Source organism: Brienomyrus brachyistius, chromosome 8, assembly GCF_023856365.1.
Source record: "Brienomyrus brachyistius isolate T26 chromosome 8, BBRACH_0.4, whole genome shotgun sequence".
Classification (NCBI taxonomy): domain Eukaryota; kingdom Metazoa; phylum Chordata; class Actinopteri; order Osteoglossiformes; family Mormyridae; genus Brienomyrus; species Brienomyrus brachyistius.
Genome location: NC_064540.1, coordinates 10,446,952 through 10,469,032, shown reverse-complemented (window position 1 = coordinate 10,469,032; position 22,081 = coordinate 10,446,952). Strand labels below are relative to the sequence as shown.

The 22,081-nt window shown below is 40.9% G+C and overlaps 2 protein-coding genes across 3 annotated transcripts; both read right to left on the bottom strand.

Annotated features, from left to right (window-relative positions):
• Positions 1 to 55: 55 nt before the first annotated feature.
• On the bottom strand, positions 56 to 2,493 carry nat8l2 (N-acetyltransferase 8-like 2). The gene is made up of 2 exons (XM_049022417.1): positions 2,350 to 2,493; positions 56 to 2,053 (listed from the first exon to the last, which is right to left on the bottom strand). Coding segments are annotated over exons 1-2 (693 nt in total). The 5' UTR covers positions 2,351 to 2,493; the 3' UTR covers positions 56 to 1,361.
• Positions 2,494 to 3,172: 679 nt separating this feature from the next.
• Positions 3,173 to 16,457, bottom strand: LOC125747323 (docking protein 5-like). Of its 2 annotated transcripts, XR_007399286.1 has the most exons (10): positions 16,174 to 16,457; positions 13,668 to 13,775; positions 10,760 to 10,874; positions 9,086 to 9,205; positions 8,619 to 8,808; positions 8,119 to 8,245; positions 7,742 to 7,865; positions 6,085 to 6,138; positions 5,868 to 5,893; positions 3,173 to 5,765 (listed from the first exon to the last, which is right to left on the bottom strand). XR_007399286.1 is itself a non-coding variant. In XM_049022413.1 (9 exons), exons 1-8 carry the CDS (start codon positions 16,237 to 16,239, stop codon positions 6,131 to 6,133), a joined length of 858 nt encoding a protein of 285 aa, XP_048878370.1. In that variant the 5' UTR covers positions 16,240 to 16,457; the 3' UTR covers positions 3,173 to 5,765; positions 6,085 to 6,130. The 2 variants fall into 2 exon arrangements, 1 of the variants encoding a protein (XP_048878370.1); XM_049022413.1 differs by lacking the exon at positions 5,868 to 5,893.
• Positions 16,458 to 22,081: the final 5,624 nt, after the last annotated feature.

The following is a 22,081-nucleotide window of genomic DNA, read 5'->3' as shown; positions in this document are numbered from 1 at the left end:
TTTTTTTTATTCTTTAAATATCTTGAACTTTCAATTTCATGAAAATTAAAAAAATCTATTATCTATCCCGTTACACTAGCATTTTTAAGTGTAATTTCCAGTGAACATTGAAATGAAGCAGAAGTATTTAAACAATTTAGCCTGCTTCCAATTAGATGGTAGTGATCGGATATGTTTATTAAAAAAATCTAGCTGATTTCCAAGCTGTGGTTTTGCTGCCATTTTAAATAAACATTTCCAGCAAATATACCCTCTTAGTTGGTGGCCCTATTTCCTCTGACACAGCAATTGCTATCCCTAACACAACTGACAAAAACTTGTGCCTGACTGATGTCAATATCTGCACAAGAAAAATAGCCATGGACTTTTGCATTCATGGGATATTTGCACCATTCAGAAGCACTTTGATGTTCTAAAAACGTGGCGTAACTTTTTCTTTCACCTGATTTCATACATAAATAAACATGCAGGTCATTCTCAGTACAGGGTTCAAGTCTGTGACATGATACTTGCATTTCTGTCATCTCAATATTAAACTTTTTTGTGTGTTCTTGTACTTGCTGTCCACCCTGTCATATTCAGGTAACTGTTCCTTTAAGAGACCGACTTTTCACATCAGTCATATCACAGCCATTATTTTATCTTTCCAGCAATGGAGTAAGTACAACTCCTGCATGCTGACCAAGTATTAATACCTATTTTTCCTAATTTTTGCCACATTGTCCATAGTTGGCTGTGGTCAAACTTAACATCATTAATAGATGTCCAATTAATTAATATTTTATAATATTAAAATATGCTTGAAGCACAACAATGCCTCCTTGAACAACTGATAACTTTGCAAACTGCAGGTCAATTGTATTTTCATCAAACGCTCACTTTAGCTAAAAATGTCCACATTATGCTTCTTTCCCAACAGGATTGATATACTTTTTGAGGTCCCAAACATTTATAATTAAAAACTTAAGTAAAGTTTTAATTTATAATTAATTAATAATTAATTTACAATACAATTAATAAAACCCCAACAAATGAGACCCACAGTTCAAAGAAACCACACAAAACCACATTGTGGCTTTCGCGCATCTGGGCAAATCCTCTCTATCTTAACCCTCCAACTGGCCAAGGATATTTAAATTTAATTATTTCATCTGAAGCTGTACACATGGTATATTTTGGGAATGATAACTGTCATGTGGTAAAGTAATTCTGTCAATTAAATTGCACTATTTATAAAAGGACAGAGTGGAACAGCATCTTCACAGTAGTGGAGAGAATGTGCATTAAACATAACAGTGTTGAGAGTTGGGAAGACAGCAGGGTACACAGGAGTCAGGCGTTCGGGGCTTGTGACCTCCGTGTCACAGCAGCATTTCCATCTGCAGGAAAATGATTTTCGTGACCCACGTGTGCCAGTGAGGACGGTGTGACAACGTGTCTGTGTGCGTGTGCTTGAAGCCAAGTCTCAGATAGAGCGCTATAGCTGCCGTCTGGATGGAGCTGGTCCCCAGAACTACTCTTGAATACTTCCGTTCCCGGCAGAATTCGATAGCAGTCCGAGTCAGTCGGGTACCAAGGCCACTACGGCGACAAGACGATGAGACGATCATGCGGAAAATCTCGCCACAGCGCTCTTGCTCCTCATCCTCGCCATCATGCGCCTTCCTCACTGCGGCAACCATGCCAAAAATCCCAGCCTCTCCGTCGACTGTGCCCTCTGCGACCCAAAAGCAGTTATCGGGGCTGTCGAGAAAGCTAGCCTGGATATCCCGCATGTCAGTTTGTAGCTTCTCTTCGACATAGCCGGCGTAGATCTCATAGCAGCAGTAGTACACGATCCCTACCCAGGCTAAGCCGGACATTAAGGCCAAGCTACAGGTGCATCCGCCCAGCAGGTAGATAGTAACGGAGATTATTGTAGTCAGAGCCACATTGTCAGGGTGACACATAGCCTTGAAGAACGCTGGATGTATGTGCTCCGAAATCCCATTGCGAAAAAGGGTTAAAACCGCCGCTCTGTCAGAGGGTTTGTAACGTCTTATCACCGACTCCACTGAAAGACATGGAAGTGTTAATAATTTGATGCCACTTTAGCGTGTGCCCTACCAGCTCAGTTTATATAAGTGACTTAAACCTCTCCCTTGCCTTATTCTAAATGTCTCCCTTAATTATTTGAAAGTCAAAAAATAAAAGTAGGTAAAAATATAACACAAAATGCATGCACCACTGAAACGTAAATATTTATGTGTCGCCCAGAGGTTAAGCTCGAAAGTCGCTAGAGCACACGCTAAAGGAGTCATTTAATCACCAACAATCTGAAACACTAAAGAACACGTTAGATTGACTTACTTTCACATAGAATAACTACGTAAAAAATTAAATACTAAAATCTACCGGATACCCAAAATAGTCCAACAGGTGGCTTGACTGTGCCCAAATGCCCCGGAATAGAGCTAATGAAACTAGCTTTTTCCGGGAGCGTGATCACGCGATCATGATTGGACCAAAACAGTCACGTGACACACACAGCAGGAAGACAATAAAACAGGTGCAATGTGTAATATTTGCAAAACATATAGTTGCCCTAACTTTCAATAGAATAATAAGTTCGTAATTTACACATATTATAGTCTTAATTGTGAAATTAAAGATGAGTTTTGTAAATTGAGAAATGAGTGAAACTAAAAAAGTTGCTGTGATCTCTTAATTTTTCCAGAGGTGCATGTAACCACTCCCCAAATCAGTAACTAAATTACAGCTCAGGATGTCTCAGTTTAAAGTCCATAAAAGAAATGAGGTTAAGGTTGTCTAATATCGTTTGGCTGACTGTGAAGGATTAATTTGGCAATTTCTGGTATATATTTCAACATATAGTGGAAGGTGTACGTGGAGACGATATATTCAGATTATTTGTTATATTTCCCCAGAAAGGGTAAATCTTAAGATGTTTCAGAACTGAGCTTAAGGCTTACTTTTTGCATGATGATATTCTACATCAGCAAATCTTATTGATTAAAGGTAACCCATTTTAAAAACTCAAAGGATCCATTACATGGCATCAAGACATTTTGTCTGGTAATAATCCTTAAACATGACAAAAACAAAAAAGTGTGTACACTGTGCATCACATCAAATGGCCATTCATCACAACAACAGGAACACATCCAAAAGATTGCAGAGCTGAGCAGTGAGCCAGGAGATTTATTGGTACAGATACAGCTGCTGTACTTATCAGAGATTAGGTAGATTTCGGATAATGAAGGGATAATTTGCAATCAGATATGTTTTGTACTGCAATAGTTCAAAACAGTACAAGAGAATTATAAACCATGTGCTTACGAAACATATAAGGTCATTTTTTTTCTCTTTTTTGGTAACAATTTACTTGACAGGACCAAAATACTTAGCAATAATTCTGTTACTACTGAAGTACAAATTATGAACAAATATAGTTGCTATTTCAGATAAAAGATACATCACGATTCATTAATAATGAGTAAATATGACATTAGTATCTCACTTGTGTTATTCATCACTTGTTACTACAGATCGGCCAGGGACCGAAATCGGCCCATTTTTAGCGTGCTTCGCCCGGACCAGAGACCAGCCGGTCAGTCTCATATATTCCCAATACCGAACCGGTCCATTTTACACATGCAGCACACGTCACACGCGACGCGTCGTGAGTGTGGAAGTCGATCGGTCACTGTGACTGAAGATGACACTAAGACTGCAGTTTGTAAAATATGTAAAGCGCAAAGTAAACCGCCGAGGAACAATCACGAAAACCCGGTGACATCCGAGGTAAACTTTAAACTGATTATCAAACATTTACTAGATAATCTTGAAGATAAATAACCATTAACATTGCAAAGCCAACTAAGGATTTTTTTCCTATGACAGAGTAATTTTTTTTTGGTGAAACTTTAACCGCCTGCGCTATAATGCCCGTGCAGTGTGAAGGTATGAAAAACCCTGATCTTAATCTAGCTTACTAACGATGTGAGAACTGTTTGTGCGTAACATGCGACGCTGGTATTAATAATATTACTCTGCACCTGTTTTTTGGAGTAGAATATTACACTTAGGTTACAAACCTTCAAATACAACTGTGTGCTTTTTTAAGTCGAGTGAAAAAAGAGAAAAAGGTCAGTTTCGTGTTATCTAGTGAATTTAAACATACTGGAAAATGACATTTGTTATTTAAATCTGTTGCACCTACTCTTATGTCAGATAAAGTTGGGAGCACAGAAGCTCATTTTCAGTTAATTGTTATTTGTACCTCTTTCAGGTCACAGAGCACTTCATTTTGACAGTTAAGTGAGAAAAGATCCTGTACAGTAACTTAGTGCAGTTTGGGTAAAGTTTAACATTTTTATTTTCTATTATGAAAATAAAATTTTGCATTGAAGAAAAGTTGATTTTTGTTTGTATATGCTGGCAATTATAGTTCTAGAATGACAACTGGAGTCGGTAAAAATCGGAAATTCGAATCAGCTAAGAAAATTGCAATCGGTGCATTTCTGCTTGTTACTTCAGTGGTTCCTTCAGTAGTTCACAGGTTTACAGAATTAACAGAAATAGTAAATATAGTAACTGCTTAGTATGAAAGATGCATCATGATTAATTAATTCATTAACAAATATGAGATTGGTATTTAACTTGTGTTCATGAGTTGTTGTTTGAGTAGTTTACAGGTTTACAGAATTAACAGATATAGTAACAAATATAGTTGTTTAAGACACAACATGCATCATGATTCATTAATGATGAATTAACACGAGATCAGTATGTAACTAAGACTTAGTTTATGGTTAATTAATACATAAGTAATAGTGTACTACTGTATCAGTTGTACCCTGTCAAGTATAGTGTTACCATTTTTTTTAAAGAGTAATGACTAATCTTTTAGTCAAACAAACATAATTTAAGACCTTGTGCTGGCCAAATTGATTATTATAGGATTGCAATATATAATTTTGCAACAAGGTATTGCACATAAAAAAATTTGCATTAAAACAAATAATTCATTACAAAAATACATGTATAAGTCTCAGGGACAGTGTGATTTGTATTTCTTGATAATATCTCTTTTAGTCAGTCAAACATATGATTTCAGTTCCACTCATTAGGAGAGACAATAAGGCAATTACATTCAATTCAGTTCACATTACCCAGAGGAAAATTCTAACATAATTTATCTAATGTAAAGGAAACAACTACTTTTTTTCATTTTATCTATGATTTTTTTTTCTTTTTTTTAAGTAGGTCCAGGACTCTCAACTGTACATAGTCTGCTTGAATAACATAATTTGCTTTTCTTCTCATTTTGTTTATCAGTTAGTATATATGCATACAGTCCCGAGTCATAGTGCTTCCCTTTTTCTAAAACATGAAAATAAATAGTGCAAGTCACCTGCATCAGTTTAAAAGGAAACAAAATAACCAACAAAAAATAAAGCAAAAGTTAAAAATAGGATGTCATTTTTGTTTTCTTTTTTTCAAATGATGGGTAAAAACTACCTTCATGTCCATGTCCTTATAAAAGAATAGAGCTCTCTTACTGGGGTCTTAATAAAATTAGCAGGGAATATAACAGTGATACTGGAAAGCTAAAGACAGTGAAGTTTTGGCAGCTTTAATCCACATTTTTCATCAGTGTTGCGGTCCATCAGTGAGCCTCTTCCAACTTTGCGCTTCCATTTGTCCATTTCTGCAGCTGTGGGTTCTCTTTATATCAAAAGCTCGAAAGGGAACGGGCTTTTCTTTTTGTTTGAGAAAGAGAGAAATTTAAAGAAATGATTAATATAATTGTGAATGTAATAAAAAGTATCAACTTTGATTAATTAATATTTTTTAATACTTACAGCAAGTTAAATGGTTTTTGTATTACCTAGTAAAAGTACACATCTGTCAATCAATATGCTTAGAATTTAATTTTTTTTTAATATATTATCTAAATATCTTAAGGAGTTAGTACCATTTAACTCTAGATAGCATGCAGGTTATTACTGCTGTGGAGATAATTAGCATTGATTAAATGTTGAGTGAATTCACAAACTTTATTCAAAGGAAACACATTACCTGAGGATGTGATATTGTTATTCAGTACTGATATCCCGAATTAGTGTTAGCTGACTGCAAGAATGGAAAGAGAGAAAAAAACTGCCAAAGTCAATTTTATCTGAATAAAGTATTCCCCCATTTTTTAGCTTTTACAAAATTATAAAATAAACTTGGATAAATCTGTTCTGGAATTATCTTACAACAGTGATTATGAGCTGGGAGTAACTTATTAATCATTCGTTAACAATGCACAAATACCATGTTATGTAGTTCATAAGGGGAGGAAATTGCACGAATATACAGTACCAGTCAAAAGTCTGGACACACTTGCCTTTACTGCATTTGTCTCTATTTTAGCTGTGTTATTCACCTTATGGTAAACCGCCTCAAGGCAATGAAGTAATACATACCGAACATCACAACGACAAAGAGAAGCGTTCAACATCTCAAAGTTTTTTCAAATTTCACACTCTTCCAAATAGCCCCCTTTGCTTTGATGACAGCATTGCAGATTGTTTGCGTTCTTTAAACTATCTTGCAGATGCAGCCACCCGGAATGCTTCTCCAACAGTCCTGAAGGAGTGTCTCCAAGCTCTGGGCACAAATTGGCTACTTTGCTCTTACTCTTTGATCCAACTCATCCAAAACCAGCTCTATAGGGGTTAGGTCAGGGGGCTTGAGGGGGCCAGGTCACCTGCCACAGCACTTCACCTCTTTCCTTGTTCACAAGATATTACTTACTACATAACCTCAAGGTGTGTTTTAGGTAGTTATCTTGACAAAGAAGTTTCAGTTGGTATGTTCATACTTATGACCAGTACTGTACATTTTTTAAAACACTGCACATGTATTTCTGTGAGAATAATTTTTATAGATATTGTTATAGATTTCAGGGCAACAGTTTTCCTTGTTTTGAATCTGAGCATTAACTCAAGGGTGTAACTTATTGGGTATGCACTGTGACCTTACACATCCTGATTTGTGGGTTAGATTCTTGTATGTCAGATTGATGTTTCTAAATAACCCTCTGTGTGCGTGCTTTGAGGCGGGGGGGGGGGCTTTACTCCTTGTGCTTCCCGTGATAAGCCTTATCCTTCACTGGACAAATAGTTATGGAGTCCGAATGGAGTTTATTCAGACAGCAGCTTAAACAAGCTTAATTAAATGAATAGTGGGAATTCTCATACTTCCTAACCTTTGAGTCCTAGAATTGCCCGTTTGCCCCTGCTCTATACGTTTACATTTCAAACCGCTAAGAAGGTGATCCAGATCAAAACCCTATGAGCTAGATTTACAACATAAACATTATGGATTCCCCAAAAGAAGACAAAGAACTTTGTCTGTATGTCACTTTGGAAGGAAAACATACTGAACGAAGCATAGATGTATTTTTTTCTTATTCACGAAAAATTGACAGCATGTGGTAATAGTAGACATTTGCTCAATTAGAAAATATAGTTTTTCTTTCATTTGCATCTACATTTATTTAGCGGATGCTTTTGTGCTGAGTAACGTTTGAGTGACATGCATATCTCATGGACAAATCCAGTCAATTGTAAACAGATCCTGGGCAAGCCCAAGGGACACTTGGGGGTGGGGCAGGGGGATGGGCACTGGCCCAGCATACTTGGCATGTTGTAAATGAGACGCAGTGGGGGTAGCAGGCAGCATTTACCATTGAAGTGCCCCGCTGGCCGCATGTTGCTCTGCCGAGTGACTCGCGGCCAGAATTTGCTCAGCGGCAGAAACTTAGCCAGGTTCACAGGCGCTGAGACAGCCTCACCCGAGATCCCTTCGCCCTGTGCGGAGGGAAAGGGGCTCATTATTGGCGGGGTGAGTCAATCAACACCTGCTATGACATCATGAAGATCCAAAAACAACCCCAATGAAATAGGGAAGTACTAGACCACATCTATTGCATGTAGATCTTTGGTTACAATGTATTTTTTTTCTGTGGCTCCAGAATGCTTCTTTAATAGAAAAGTCCCACATTATATATGTTACGGTAATGTGCGAATCATAGCAGAAGTGAAGCGAGGGGCGCCGGCATACTGCAGGCATGGTGCTCAGCCAGTCGCACTGTTCGGCGGCGGCCAGCACCGCGGCATGCAGCCTGCTGTATATCGCCTCTCCCTCCCGGGTCTGGAAGGTGAAGAGGCCCTCGCCTGTTTCGCACATCCTGAAAGGAGCAGACGCGAGATGTGGGCACTCCGCTAGCTAGAGAGGAGCATCATGGGAAAGCAAGAGACGCCGACGGTACTGTTAAACGTCACTGCTTTGCATGACCATTTGATATTTCCAGTTGTAATGCATACTGTTGATAATATATTTTGCACTTTATCAACATTATGTTCTGTACTGTTGTCAATTTGCATCCCTCATTCCCATATTGCATTACCTATTTAAAGCTTATTTTTTTCTTATTGTTATATTGCACTGTTTTGTCTTGTATTGTACTCCTGTGCCTGTCCCTCCCCTGCCCCCGCCCCCATGCACTATCCCTTCTCTAACTGTGCCACAAGAATTGGAATCCAGACGTGAATTTAACCAACCTGCCGGCCTCGATGGAAAACCACGTCTGTCCCTGGCCATAACGACGGAGGCCAGTCAGAGGCCAAGATACTATCTTGAGGTGGGGCTCAAACACATCCCACAGGGAGATGGTCTCTGCGGTGATCTGAAGGACGCACTCCCCGTGGAAATCCAGGTTTCGACTAGGCATTAAAAACACGTGGAATTCCCCTATAAAAAAACAGATTGTCATATGGAAGCATTTGCAATTAGATACAAAGTTTACTGGTTTCACTATAACAGGCGTGCAATGAAAAAACTGCAGAATGTTTCTATAAATGCATACATGCTTCCTCTTTTATTTCTATTTTAACTTATATTTTAACTGAAATATATGCTGCTGTATATATAGTTTTATATATACACGCACATACACGTTTCTCACAATAACACCTCCATGCTGAGAAGTATCAAACGTGTCTGTAGCCCCAGTGACCAAATAACCTACCGCTTCCACCTCTATATACTCCAGTGGCCAACAAGTCGGGCTCCACTAAGTTAAAGTCATTCATCTTACTCTCAAAACACTCTGTGTACAGAGCTTTGCACCATTCATTGGCTTCCAGCTCTGTAAGGAAGAAAACAGACATGAACTCAATTAAATTAAGTCTAAAGGTGTGTACAGTAGCCGAAGTATTAAGCGGTTGTTAGAAATGAGTGCATTTTCACATAGTATTTGCACAAAAATTTCAATCAAAGATCTTGAAGAGTTTGTTAAAGCAGTAAATAAAAATGTAAATGTCTGAGTCCTATAGTACTTATACTAAAATGGTCTGAAAACAGTTGTTTTTTTAACCATATTTTAAATTTTTCAGTTGTTGTTTTGTTGAAGTATCATTTGCTGCCTGATATATGGTGCAGAATGTTTTCTGATGATTAATTCATGAACAATTTTTAAATTTGCCTTACACAATTCATTACACAATGAGTTACCTTGCGAAGTGTTTTTGCCTTTCAGTGGATGGATTGTTGAATAAACAGCAATATAAAATGCTCCATCACATCTGAACACGCCAAATAACCAAACATGACAAATGCGAAAGCTCTGTTAAAAATGACCAAATATAATTGTTTACTTAATTAGTATTTGCAGAAAAGGGAGAAAATGCAGCTCATTGTGTTTACAAAATATATATATATACAATCGTCTAAAAATAAAACTAACCATTTGCTGACCATTATTAATAAGACTTAATTTATATTTCAAAATATGATTTAATCACATTGATGTGTATGTAGTATTAAGAAATGTGTAACTATTATTTTTTACTGTGCTATACTGGAACTCCTGCTTAGCAGTTGCCTAAAACATTATCGTTGGTGCCACCATCAGGTGCTAAAGGCAGTTGCAGAAAGTATATCCGCAGCCATCAAATCCTCCAAGGGTCACCACAGTACTAAGACCATCACGTTTCTCCGAGCTGGAGAAAAACCCTATGCACCACCAAGAGCACACACTGCTGTTCTCACTACTGCTACTGATTGGAAGCTAGAAGCGGACCTTGGCAAGCAGCTGAAATTCCCAGCCAAAATAACGACACTGATGAATGATCATTCTGTCAGATTCCACCAAGCAACTGATCGTGCTTGAACTCGCAGTTCCCTGGGAAGAACGTATGGAGGAGGCAATTGAGAGGAAGTGGAGTAAGTACCAGGAGCTGGTGGAGGAGTGCATTTGGCAGGGTTTGCAAACTTGTCACCAAAGGGTTGGTAAAGTTGTGAACCTCTAAAGGGGGGCTGCAGGGGCTTTGGTGGTTGATCTCTTTGCAAAGTGCTCACTCTGCTAGGTATCAATGGGCAGGAGAAAAGGTAGGCAACAAGAACGAAAACTGAAGCCGCAGAGATAGTCACTAGGTGGCTTTTGGATAAATGAGAATAAAGGCTGCTGGGACACAGGTTGTGGCCTGATCAACCCTGGCCAGGTCGCCTGGGTGAGGGTGTATGATGTTGAAAGACCCAAAACACCCTATGAACCCAGGTAACATCACTGATGATGTGTCCCACGGCATCTGTATGATGTATCTTGCACACACACACTAATACATTAATAATGGGCAACTTGGTCTTCAGCAGAATACCCTGGAAACGTATGTACATTGCTGGCTATGTTACTGTGACCCACCTGACTCACAAGCAAACGTTTTTGATGAGTTGTCCTTGAACGTCACAATAACTGCATGCTTCTTTGTTCCCTTTGGAACTCTTTCAACATGCTTCACATTATTCAGCTCTGTTACCTGAAATGTGTAAAACAAAGCAATTAAATATCCACTTTGTGTTTATCGGTATCTACTCACATGCATACATTTTTAAGAATACCAAATAATTTAACAAAAGCATGCACATACATTGACATTAAACTGATATCACTATCAATAATATTATTAAATCCAAGCAAGCTAATATGTCCAGTGATGTGTGTACCCCTGCCTCGTGCCCAGTGATGTCTGTACCCCTGCCTCGTGCCCAGTGATGTGTGTACCCCTGCCTCGTGCCCAGTGATGTCTGTACCCCTGCCTCGTGCCCAGTGATGTGTGTACCCCTGCCTCGTGCCCAGTGATGTGTGTACCCCTGCCTCGTGCCCAGTGATGTGTGTACCCCGGCCTCGTACGCCCAGGGATGTGTGTACCCCTGCCTCGTGCCCAGGGATGTGTGTACCCCTGCCTCGTGCCCAGTGATGTGTGTACCCCTGCCTCGTGCCCAGTGATGTGTGTACCCCTGCCTTGTGCCCAGGAATGTGTGTACCCCTGCCTCGTGCCCAGGGATGTGTGTACCCCTGCCTCATGCCCAATGATGTGTGTACCCCTGCCTCGTGCCCAGTGATGTCTGTACCCCTGCCTCGTGCCCAGTGATGTGTGTACCCCTGCCTCGTGCCCAGTGATGTGTGTACCCCTGCCTCGTGCCCAGTGATGTGTGTACCCCTGCCTCATGCCCAATGATGTGTGTACCCCTGCCTCGTGCCCAGTGATGTGTGTACCCCTGCCTCGTGCCCAGTGATGTGTGTACCCCTGCCTCGTGCCCAGTGATGTCTGTACCCCTGCCTCGTGCCCAGTGATGTGTGTACCCCTGCCTCGTGCCCAGTGATGTGTGTACCCCTGCCTCGTGCCCAGTGATGTGTGTACCCCTGCCTCGTGCCCAGGGATGTGTGTACCCCTGCCTCGTGCCCAGTGATGTGTGTACCCCTGCCTCGTGCCCAGTGATGTGTGTACCCCTGCCTCGTGCCCAGTGATGTGTGTACCCCTGCCTCGTGCCCAGTGATGTCTGTACCCCTGCCTCGTGCCCAGTGATGTCTGTACCCCTGCCTCGTGCCCAGTGATGTCTGTACCCCTGCCTCGTGCCCAGTGATGTGTGTACCCCTGCCTCGTGCCCAATGATGTGTGTACCCCTGCCTCGTGCCCAGTGATGTCTGTACCCCTGCCTCGTGCCCAGTGATGTGTGTACCCCTGCCTCGTGCCCAGTGATGTGTGTACCCCTGCCTCGTGCCCAGTGATGTGTGTACCCCTGCCTCGTGCCCAGTGATGTCTGTACCCCTGCCTCGTGCCCAGTGATGTGTGTACCCCTGCCTCGTGCCCAATGATGTGTGTACCCCTGCCTCGTTCCCAGTGATGTGTGTACCCCTGCCTCGTGCCCAGTGATGTGTGTACCCCTGCCTCGTGCCCAGTGATGTGTGTACCCCTGCCTCGTGCCCAGGGATGTGTGTACCCCTGCCTCGTGCCCAGTGATGTGTGTACCCCTGCCTCATGCCCAATGATGTGTGTACCCCTGCCTCGTGCCCAGTGATGTGTGTACCCCTGCCTCGTGCCCAGTGATGTGTGTACCCCTGCCTCGTGCCCAGTGATGTGTGTACCCCTGCCTCGTGCCCAGTGATGTGTGTACCCCTGCCTCGTGCCCAGTGATGTGTGTACCCCTGCCTCATGCCCAATGATGTGTGTACCCCTGCCTCGTGCCCAGTGATGTGTGTACCCCTGCCTCGTGCCCAGTGATGTGTGTACCCCTGCCTCGTGCCCAGTGATGTGTGTACCCCTGCCTCATGCCCAATGATGTGTGTACCCCTGCCTCGTGCCCAGTGATGTCTGTACCCCTGCCTCGTGCCCAGTGATGTGTGTACCCCTGCCTCGTGCCCAGTGATGTGTGTACCCCTGCCTCGTGCCCAGTGATGTGTGTACCCCTGCCTTGTGCCCAGGAATGTGTGTACCCCAGCCTCGTGCCCAGAGATGTGTGTACCCCTGCCTCGTGCCCAGTGATGTGTGTACCCCTGCCTCATGCCGTGTGCTGCCTGGGATCAACTTTCCCCATGACCGTCACCAGAACTAACAGTTTCAAGTTTTCTTTTTCTCTGTAACCAAAATACCAAAACTCCCCCGCCCTACATTTTGTCTCTTCTATCTAAATATACCAGTGAAATGCAAAGGTAGAAGGCAATGTGTCAGTCAGCCAACTGATCCTGACTAGAGCTAAGATGCTACTTTTGTTTTTGTCTCTCATGCTTCTCTGAATGGTGCGTTGTGGAAATTTCACTGTCTAAAACTTCAGCAACAGCAAATGATTTGTCATGTTAGAATAATCCAAACAGTAGCATTTTAAAGAATTTTTTGATGAAAAAAAATCTTCCCAATTTTTAGTCAACCTGATTAAAACAACTGTTGTTTTTCTGTACTTTTCTTGAATATATCTCAAGACTTGACAAGACTTGAGACGAGTGCTGTGTTTTTTAAAAAATACCCATTGAAATATAATTCGCTCTGCCTCATGCCCATTGCTTCCGGAGCTCCGGAATCCCCGCGACCCAGAAGGATAAGCGGTTTGGAAAACGGATGGATGGATGGATATAATTCACTATAGGGAAAAAGTATTAAAAAATAAAGGCTCTGTAGTCTTAATGATATCCAGCATCTGCAGCTAAACACGATTCCTTAATTGGTGCCTTGATTGAGATCTGTCAGTCAAGATGCAGATGCAGCTTCATCATTGCACAGAAGACCCTTACTTCTTACCTTGTTTGTTGTTAAGGACTAGACAACGTGACTTGCCTTGTGATAGCAGTGGAAGCGTGCTGCTCGTTCATCCAGGAACTTCTCCAGCCGTCTTGGGCCTTTGCTGGATGCTCTCCTTAACACCAGCCAGCATCTCTGGTAGATCTTCAGAGATAAGAAGAACAAATGAGTCTAACATATGCATTTCAATACTGGACGATATCACTGATTTCTCAAAGAGACCTCTATTAGAAAGGCCTTCACTAACAAAATATTGCTCCCACTTCAAGTCTACAACTTCTGAAAAACAATCAGGCTGTCAACGATAAAAATCCAGAACAGTTAACACTAAATCTACTTTATATATTTACATTCCACACTATGCTTTTGCAGTTGCTGACAGTCTTACAAATATAGTGAGACAAGTTGTTGCTTAACATGTGGCTAAAGAGTTCAAGTTTCGCTAAGTTTATTTTAATCCCCTGTTGAATTGCACAACCCAAATTAGGACCTCTGTCTGTAAGTTGAAACCAACAACTGGCCCAGATTCCAGCCCCATAACGTACTTTTTCCAAAGAGCTTTTAACTCAAGAAAAGATGATACTGGGAATGGATTCCCACCATTTAGGTGTTTGATCACAGGTGTGCTTTCATTTTTAGCTTTGACAGAATCCTGAAAAGTAAATAAATCTTTTGCACATCAAAATCACTAGTGTTGCTGTTTGTTTCCAGTGATTCTAAGACTTCTACTAATAAGAAACTGTCTGTAATCTCCTTTCCACTGCCTGTCAAACATACATTAAAATGTAGATTTAATTGGATGATTCTATTAAGGGTTTCTAAAAGTCCTGCCTACTGTGTGATAACATGAACATTGCACCTTTGGAGGTAAAACAAAGAAACCTTATTAAAGTTATTTTTAGAGAAATCAGACCTTTCAAAGTACTAAAAATATTCAGTTACCAAACGAAATTACCATACTGATAAAAATACAAACATAATGCCACTGTACTGGCATACTTGATGACAAGGCCTGGAACTGATATACACATACATTTTAATCAATTTTCTTAACCTTTCGTTCAGTCCAATCTATTGCCACTTGATTTTTTGCCAGTAATTTGAAGTTGTCTGGCTTGACAGTACTTATGTTTTTATGTCACAGGTCTATCGCCAGATAAATAGTGATTGTTTCACACATGCGTTTACTGCACCGGCTTAATATTGTCTGTAGGGACAGCAAAGATCACAGTGGATAAGGACCTCGACTTCTGGTTGCTGGCGTCCCAAGTCCCAGAAAGGACACTGCAGTTGTACCCATTAATTTAGTGCCTTGAGGAAATTGCATTAAAAATAGCTCTATAAATAAGTGTAACTATAAGCTAGGTGAAGTCTTTGGTTAAACTTAAGTAGTTAAACAGGTTCTATCTTGAGTGCCTGCATTTAACTGCTACTGCACACTGTTAGATTTGCTGTAATTCCATTATGGAAACTGTTAACACAATTCGGAAAATGTGATTTCTTTTTTCATACTAAATTTTTATCATTTGCAATCTAGGATTAAAGGAACCTGTACTTTCCTGGTGTCTAATGACAGCAGCACATCAGCTAAATTTACCTCAGCCTATGAGACGTGTTACTGGGGAAATGACACCATGACAGTGGACACACCTGGATCACATGAACAGATGTTATTACCTCTGATGACATAAAGCATCTTAAGAGACTCAGTATCACCATCTGTTTTTTCAGTCTGTGTGTGTGTACCCTGCCAGGTAACCTTAGGGTCCTGGGAAAATTCCAAATCCGGCTCTCACAATCTGGTCGGCCAATCATATTGCACTTGGCTGTGCTAGCTGTTTACTCCAGCGAGTCTAACTGGCCGCCAAAGCAGATCACCTGCTTCAAAAACTGAAATGGCAAGAAGTGAACTTGTGAACTTTGAATTAAATGTTTTTTTTTTGAAGGATAACATTGTATTTGTTGATCATAGGGATTTTTCTTAACTTTACAGTTCGGAATATGTCAATAAATCCATTCAGTTATTTTAACATACGATAAACTGAACACATGGTTGAAATCGTTTCCATTCAGAGTGCTTTCTTTGGCACGATGCAATAAGATATGAAATTATAATAAAAATATCTTTTTGCATGTAGAACACTGGAAAATTTTGTACTTGCAAAAATATTAAAATCTTTCTGCACAATTATGACTATGAAGTTCATTCACTTTTTTGTATCTGACTAGGATATCTCAAAGTGGCAAATCCTAATTTCTTAATAATAATCCTAATAAATCTTACTCCATTCATACTCATGAGACCAGTCATATCAGCATATCACCTCAATGTAAAATCACTTCTCAGAATATGTCAACATGAAGAGAAAGTAAAGCACTATTTGTTGAAGACCACTTTTGTAGTCATGCGTCCAATCATAAACACTTTTTAAGTTTAGCTATTACTTAGGAAACGTATCTGTAGAAATATCAAATAACAGCAGAATCGGGCAGAAGATAGAAGAGGGGCAGCTGGATGGTCATACAAAGAGATGTCACTCACCCGAAAGTGTCTGCTCTGAATCCTTACATATCCCTGTTTCACAATGTCATTAAAATTTGCGGCCATTGTTTGATGCCCTCCTGTCCCAGGAAGAAGCGGGGCCTCGATTGTGTCTCCACTCCTCTCCTAGTGGGGACTAAGCACTCTGATCCAGATGGCAAACTCAGCAGATGCTCGATCACAATGGTCTCGGACATATGTAAAAGCCCATAGTAAGGGGGAAAGGCTGAGTGTGGGTGAGAGAGAGCCCAGGCGCGGCATCTGAATGTCTACCAGGACCAATCTGGCAGCTCGCTCTAAGGAATGTTCCTACTTGCCAAGACTCTAAATGGACGCCAAGGGGGTCTTGTCAACTAGAGGCTATTTCAGCGTCTCTCAGAGATTAAATATAACCTTTGGTGTCTGTGGAACTTCCCAAAGGTCAATATAATGTTGACCAAATCTCCATGAATTTGTTCAGACTGAATTTCATTATTATATGTTGTTCACCATTAAAAATGTCCCTGTCTCACATCCCTTTCTTGATAATACAATAAGCACAGTATGATCCATTAGGAAAACTGTTAGGAGTAATTCTGAAAGACAGTTCTATGGATAGATATTTTTACATAATAAATAGTTCTTGGACGGCAATGGTATTTTGTGATTTTTTTATTTTTTTTTAGGTAAATACAGGATTCTGGAGAAACCACCAATGAACTAGATAAACAGAAATGAGTAAAATTCCTGAGCCAAAACTCAGGATGAACTCAGGCAAATATGTGAAAATATAACTGTGGCATGATCATCAACATTAGTATATTATAAGAAGTAAATGAATGTAAAACTGAATGTAAAACACACCAACTGAAGCAGTTACACAGACTTGAATATTCTGAACCATACATCACACAGAAACAAGACATGAGAAATAATCACTATCACAGAGGAAAATGTTCAATACAAAATATCTTTAAAATGATATTTAGGTTCACATTTCATAGTTCCCAAACACAAGTAAGAGTTGAGGTCTCTTCAGACTTGTCTTCTGAAGTTCAGTTAAGTTCAGTTGAATTTTGATCTGGACTGGATTAAAAAGAAATAAATAAAGAGTTTAAAAGCAGATTACAATTCTTTCAGCCCCCCCATGGTTGCATGTGTGTGGAGTTTGCATGTTCTCCCCATGTTGTTGTGGGGTTTCGCCCTGTTGCTCCAGTTTCCCCCCACAGTCCAAAAACATACTATAGATGGATACTATGGATAATTGGAGTTACCAAACTGCCCAAAGGTGTGCCTGTATGAGTGAATGGTGTGTGAGTGAATGGTGTGCGAATGTGCCCTGTGATGGGTTCGAGCCGCATGCTGGGTTATTCCCTGCACTTTGTCCATAGCGTCCAGGATAGGCTCCAGACCCCCCGCCACCATAAATAGGACAAGCGGGCTTAGAAAATGGAAGGATGGATGGGTAGGCGGGTTACTCTTCTAACACTACTAGGCTACACTGCTAACATATGCAATGACATAGATTTGATCTTAAACCTACTGATCGGGCTGGTTAATTCTATAGGCAACATAGCGCACCATCTTGTGAGGGGTTGCCACACAATCTGAGACAGGATTGGCTCAGTCATGCCCCTAGAAGTACTTGTGCCTTCTGCACTCTTGCTCATGGGTGGCATGGTGGTACAGTACACATGGATGCCACCACTCCATTCTAATGTCCTCTACTGCTCTACAGTCCAAAAACAAGCTGGAGCTGTCAAATTGTCCATTTGTGTGAGTGGTGTGTAAGTGTTCTATGTCATAGGCTGGTTCCCCGCCCTGGGTTATTCTCTGCCCTGTGATAGGCTGGTTCCCCGCCCTGGGTTATTTCCTGCCTTGTGATAGGCAGGTGCCCCACCTTGGGTTATTCCCTGCCTTGTGATAGGCTATTGCCCCGCCCTGGGTTATTCCCTGTCCTGTGATAGGCTATTGCCTCGCCCTGGGTTGTTCCCTGCCCTGTGACAGGCTACTGCCCAACCCTGGGTTATTTCCTGCCTTGTGATAGGCAGGTGCCCCGCCTTGGGTTATTCCCTACCTTGTGATAGGCTATTGCTCCACCCTGGGTTATTCCCTGCCCTGTGATAGGCTATTGCCTCACCCAGGGTTATTTCCTGCCTTGTGATAGGCAGGTGCCCCGCCTTGGGTTGTTCCCTGCCCTGTGATAGGCTGGTGCCCCGCCCTGGGTTATTCCCTGCCTGGCATCCATAGCTTGTGGGATAGGCTCCACAGCCCAACATCAGACAAGTATGGTATGGATGCCATGGTCCCTTGTTCCTACTATTCTCCTATTGGGGTATTAAAAGAAATAAAAACATATTACGACTTCAAAACGTTTTCTAATGTTTTTTTATTTCATAATTTCATATAAAAATGTTGCCTATTATAGGCCTGTTATTTATCGTGGCAGGGCAGCGACAGTGATGCTCTCCGGGCGCCACATGGGCTGGGTCTGGCCCTGGCTATCGGTGAATACATAAGTCATGGTGACAGCTGGAGGCAGCGTAGAAGTGGATGGAGCATATGGGGCATAAAAAAGTATAATAATGAAGAAGAGTCCAATCTGTCAATTAATGGAAAAAATGAAGCATACATGTATGTTTCAGCTCTGTTTGTTTACCTATATAATAACTATTACTCAGGCTCCTAAACAGATAACGCAACATTAGTTATATGACTGACGCTGAAGGTCATCAACTCCACTTTTATCACTGAAAATATCTCGCAACACTGCTCTTGGGGTGTTGATATCACAAAATCACATTTAGAAAGCATACTCATCAATAGTTAATTATAATTACAACAATCTGGTGCACGCTTCTGCCAATACCAGCCCTCCCAGCAACAATTTACACACATGCCAAAGCCACGTGTAGTCGTGTGGCTATGGGGTATAAATAATGGCAGGCATCCTACAAAACAGCTGGACCCTGAAAATATCATGCCGACAGACGGCTATCCATCTTAAAACCCTCAGACACCGTATTAAGCCCATTGCATAGTAACAATGCCATGGCACATATATATATATACATAAGCATGTAGATAGACATGATCAAATTAAGACTTATAGATCTGGTTAATATGCTCTGAATGTTTGTTACTGCATGTGAGAGCATCACTAGACATTCATGGAAAAAAGAATTCTAAAACATCCTACAATATATTATGCTTCCCGCATAGAGAAGCAAATCTATTCTAAAAACAATGGGACTGCAAAATATGACGATATCATAGATTCCCAGATTTCACATTTCACTTTACCAATAATGTCAGTTTTTTTGCTTTGAATAATTTCACTGTTTTGTAAACGGGGATGGTGACCAATTTAGTAATATTAATATTACCTAATGAAATATATGTGTATCTGAAGCGTTGCAGCACAATATGAAGAAAGACTGAGAGTTGTACTTTAACAAAGCTAGATTAATCCCAGCATAACTGAATGACCTTTACCTCAGTCTGCTAGATGTATTTATATATTACAGTCAAGTGACTAGTGCCACCTAGTTGTTGAATTGTGTTTTGACTTTTAGGATGCTATAACAACATAGGGACCTACTCTCTCATTTGTTAATAAGATATACTGTGTTTTACAAACAAACAGTGATAATAACATCACTCAAAAGTAATGGCATTTACATTCTATATTGAGTTTGGGAGCATGTCAGTAGTTCGAGTAAGGAAGGGTTCACCCTGGAGTCTATCGCATTTTTACAACCTATATTTACAAGTGACAAAATACTGGTCTCAGCCCAATTCATATTTAGTCTGAGGCGTGCAAAGTTTTTGAGAAGTGAATGGGATAAAGTTGCAGACTACTGGTCAACCTGCCAAATATCACACATGTTTGGTATTTACTGTCTCCTAAATCAAAGAAGAAATGCATTTCAATATAATCCAATAATAGCTGTTTGAATTTATATACATTACAAATCATGTAGCTGGGTGGGTAGCACTGCAGGCTCACATCTATGACCTCCTGGCTTGGTGTAAGTGGAGCTGTCATGTTTTTGTGGGTTTTCTACAGCAATCAAAAAACGCAGGATTGTGTCAATTTCGTGGAATGTGTCAAGGCGTCCCCCTGTTCTTGTGCCCTCTTGTATGTGTGAGAGTGTGAGCCCCGTCATGGAGTGACACCCCCTCCCGGGTGTCCTCTGCTTTCTGCATGGCAGAGATTCCCGGTTGACTGAATAAGTGGTGATGGAAATTGAATGTATGCATGCTTGGATGGATGGATGGAAATCTTTAGCTTCACTTTTGCTAGCATGTCTATATGAGAATGATGAATTACCAAAACAAAACACAATATTAAACCACAAGACACTCCAGAAAAAATAGGAGAGATGATGGTGATGAATGTGATGTTCAATGGAAGACACATGCACATAAAATAATAATGAAATATTATTTTACAAATAATATTATACAATCCACTGAGCAATCATTATAAAACAATTTAAAACACAGCAACATTTTTCATGTACAGAGACAATGCCCAATATACAAACAACTGTCTGTTTTGCACTCACCTGTATTCACGTTTTGTCTTGAAACATTTTCGATATACTGGCTAGTTTTAAAAATGTCTGTCTAATTTGTATGGGTTTCCTGTCATTTGAGCACCAAAGCACTCAATTCTATTCATTCCTGGATGCCAGGGGAGTTTCTAGCAATTGAAAAGATCGGGGGCTAAGTCAAGTTTATCTGGGGCTTGACTTTTTATGAAGAAAAAGGATAATTAACATTAGGGCTGAAATACTCGGGGCTTTAGACACCCATGTCGGACGCATTACTGTAACTGAATTTCTATACCATTCTGACTCATTAATGAGGTTGTTAGGTAACTAAAGAAGGCTTGAAAACTGAAACATTTTTGAAACGCTAATGATGGAGCGATACACAGGCAGCTCACTACTTACAAGTTAAGTAAATTCGGATCTAGGCATAAAATATCCGGCACACATAACATTTATGGAAGTGCTAATGCAAAAAGGCGACACACACTCACTGGTTACTTTATTGGGGACATCTGTTCAATCTAATCAGCCAATCATATGTCAGCAACACAATGTACAACATCATGTAGGTACAGGTCAGTTAATGTCTACACCAAGCACCAGAATGGGGAAGAAAGGTGATTTATGTGACTTTGAACCTGGCATGGCTGCTGGTGCCGGATGGGCTGGTATGAGTATTTCAGATAATGCTGATCTAATAGTGTTTTCACACACAACCATTATCAGGGGTTATTGGGAATGGGCTGGAAAAGAAAGAACATACAGTGAGCGGCGATTCTGTGGGGCCCAAAATGCCGCGTTGAAGTCAGAGAAGAATGACCAGACTGGTGCAAGCTGACAGAAAGACAATAGTAACTCAAATACCCACTCATTACAACCAAGGTATGCAGACCACACTGGGTGCCATTTGGAGAGAAGAAGGCTGGGAGAACATTGCCTGGTCAGGTGAGTCTTATTTTAATGAGCATCATTTAAATGCCACAGCCTACCTCAGTATTGTGGCTGACCATGTCCATCCCTTCAGGATCACAGTGTACCCAGCTTCTGTTGGCTACTTCCAGCAGGATAACAAGCCATGTCACAAAGCTCATATCATCTGACTGGATTCTTGAACATGACAATGAGCTCACAGTATTGAAATGGTCTCCACAGTCACCAGATCTCAGTCCAATAGAGCCTCTATGGGATGTGATGGAATAGGAAACTGACATCATGAAGGTGCACCAAATAAATCTGCAGCAATTGGTGTGATACTACCATGTCAATATGGACCAAGATCACTGGGGAATGTTTCAAGCACCTATGCTTGACACAGCTAAAGAACTAAAGAACTTCAGAACTAAAACAGTTCTGAAGGCAAAAGATGGTCC